Source organism: Apaloderma vittatum, unplaced genomic scaffold, assembly GCF_000703405.1.
Source record: "Apaloderma vittatum isolate BGI_N311 unplaced genomic scaffold, ASM70340v1 scaffold25762, whole genome shotgun sequence".
NCBI classification, from domain to species: Eukaryota; Metazoa; Chordata; class Aves; order Trogoniformes; family Trogonidae; genus Apaloderma; species Apaloderma vittatum.
The window spans coordinates 1,622-3,095 of NW_009704486.1; the positions used below are offsets into that span (position 1 = coordinate 1,622).

General features: G+C 54.5%; 1 protein-coding gene across 1 annotated transcript in view; it reads left to right on the forward strand.

Annotated features, from left to right (window-relative positions):
* LOC104270644 (protein tweety homolog 2-like) overlaps positions 1 to 1,442 on the forward strand; it is a gene marked incomplete at its 5' end in the record, with an annotated part of 2,992 nt that extends 1,550 nt beyond the window's left edge. The window contains 1 exon segment of the mRNA XM_009865066.1: positions 1,362 to 1,442. Within this exon segment, the coding sequence (XP_009863368.1) occupies positions 1,362 to 1,442 (81 nt within the window).
* Positions 1,443 to 1,474: the final 32 nt, after the last annotated feature.

A 1,474-nucleotide genomic window follows, 5' to 3' on the forward strand; every position in this document is an offset into this window, starting at 1 on the left:
GTGGGGGCTGCGGGAAGAGGTCACCAGCCACGTGCTCGGAGGAAACCAAAATAGCCTTTCCTTCAGCTGCCCTTCTCCACTTCGTTTCTTATTTCTCCTAATTTTCAAAGGACACTTGTCTCAGTCACTCCATGCATGTTTACATTTCCCTGCTGTTTGGTTTAAACCTTCCCTGTCTGTTAATGCCTGCTTTATTTCTTTTTATTATTATTATTTATTTTTTGCATCCATTATTTTGGAGCTAAGTTGCCCATCAAGAGTAAGTTCAGCTGCTTCCTTCTCCCTCCTCATCCTGGGGCAGTAGCTGGATTCCCCTCCTCCTCCTCCTTGCCCTCCTCAGCACCTCACTCCCTTTTCCCCCCGGGGGCTGGTTTGATTTTTGGGGGGAATGCAGAGGGCTTGGGAGGGATGGGGCCACCTTCTGTCCCCAGCTCAGGCATGAGAGGATTTATGTGCATTGGGAGTGGAAATGGTCCCTGTCTCCATCCCCTTCTCGGCACAGTTTCTCCTCCTTCTCTGACAGCATTTAATCTGCTTTGACACCTCCAGCCGAAGCGGTAAAGCCCCCCCAGCTCCCCCATTGCAGCAGGACAGGGATACGGTGTTTGCCTCTTCCCTGGAGCAGGTTTTTGCCACCAGGTGAAGGCGGTGGGCTGTAATCAGCTTGTGCAGACCTGGCAGCTGGCGAGCTTCTTCCCTGCTGGAGGGGGGATGAACACAGGAGCGGATTAATTTGAGCGCTTCTCCCCACCCTGAATGATCTAATTTAACCAGGATACAGATCCCTGAGGAAGGACTTTCATGGTCCAAAATAACAAACTCAGAATAATCTTCCTTAACGCCTGGCTGAGGTGTCCGTCCCTTCTGCGAAAAACAGGAGAAATTCAGTCTTGCACCTCTGGCCATGAAGGAGGGGCTGGAGGTTTTGGTCTCTGCCCTGGGCTCACCGCTGCTCCCTTCCCGGTGTGGTGAGGATTTGCACCAATCTGTGCCGGTGCAGGGAGGGGAACTCAAGCCTGGTGTTGAGCCCCACAGGGTCTGGTCCATCCAGGTTTGGTGACCGGGGCTGAATTTGCTTCCAGAACGGAGTTGGGGGAAGCTGGAGGACAAACCTGACTGACGTCAAAGCAGAGCCTGAGACACTTGAAGCATCTCAGCTGGCAGGGTCTCTTCCCTTCCAGCCCCTTATCCCTGGCAGATTAGTTGGGGATTAATAAAACTAGAAAGCAATCTCCATCCTCGGACTTTCTCTGTCAGCTCGGCAGCGCTGCAGGGGTCGGGTTGAGTTGGACGGGAGCTCGGTGCGGGGTGCCATGGTTTTGGGGCTATGCTGACACCCCCTTCCCGTTTTCTCCCCACAGTACTCCCCGAGCATGCGAGCCACCTACCTGTCCGTCACCGATGAGCACGTCAGGCACCACGGCACCGAGTTCCCGGCCTAACGCGCTCACCCCGAGCAGCTCGCGGGAGGAGG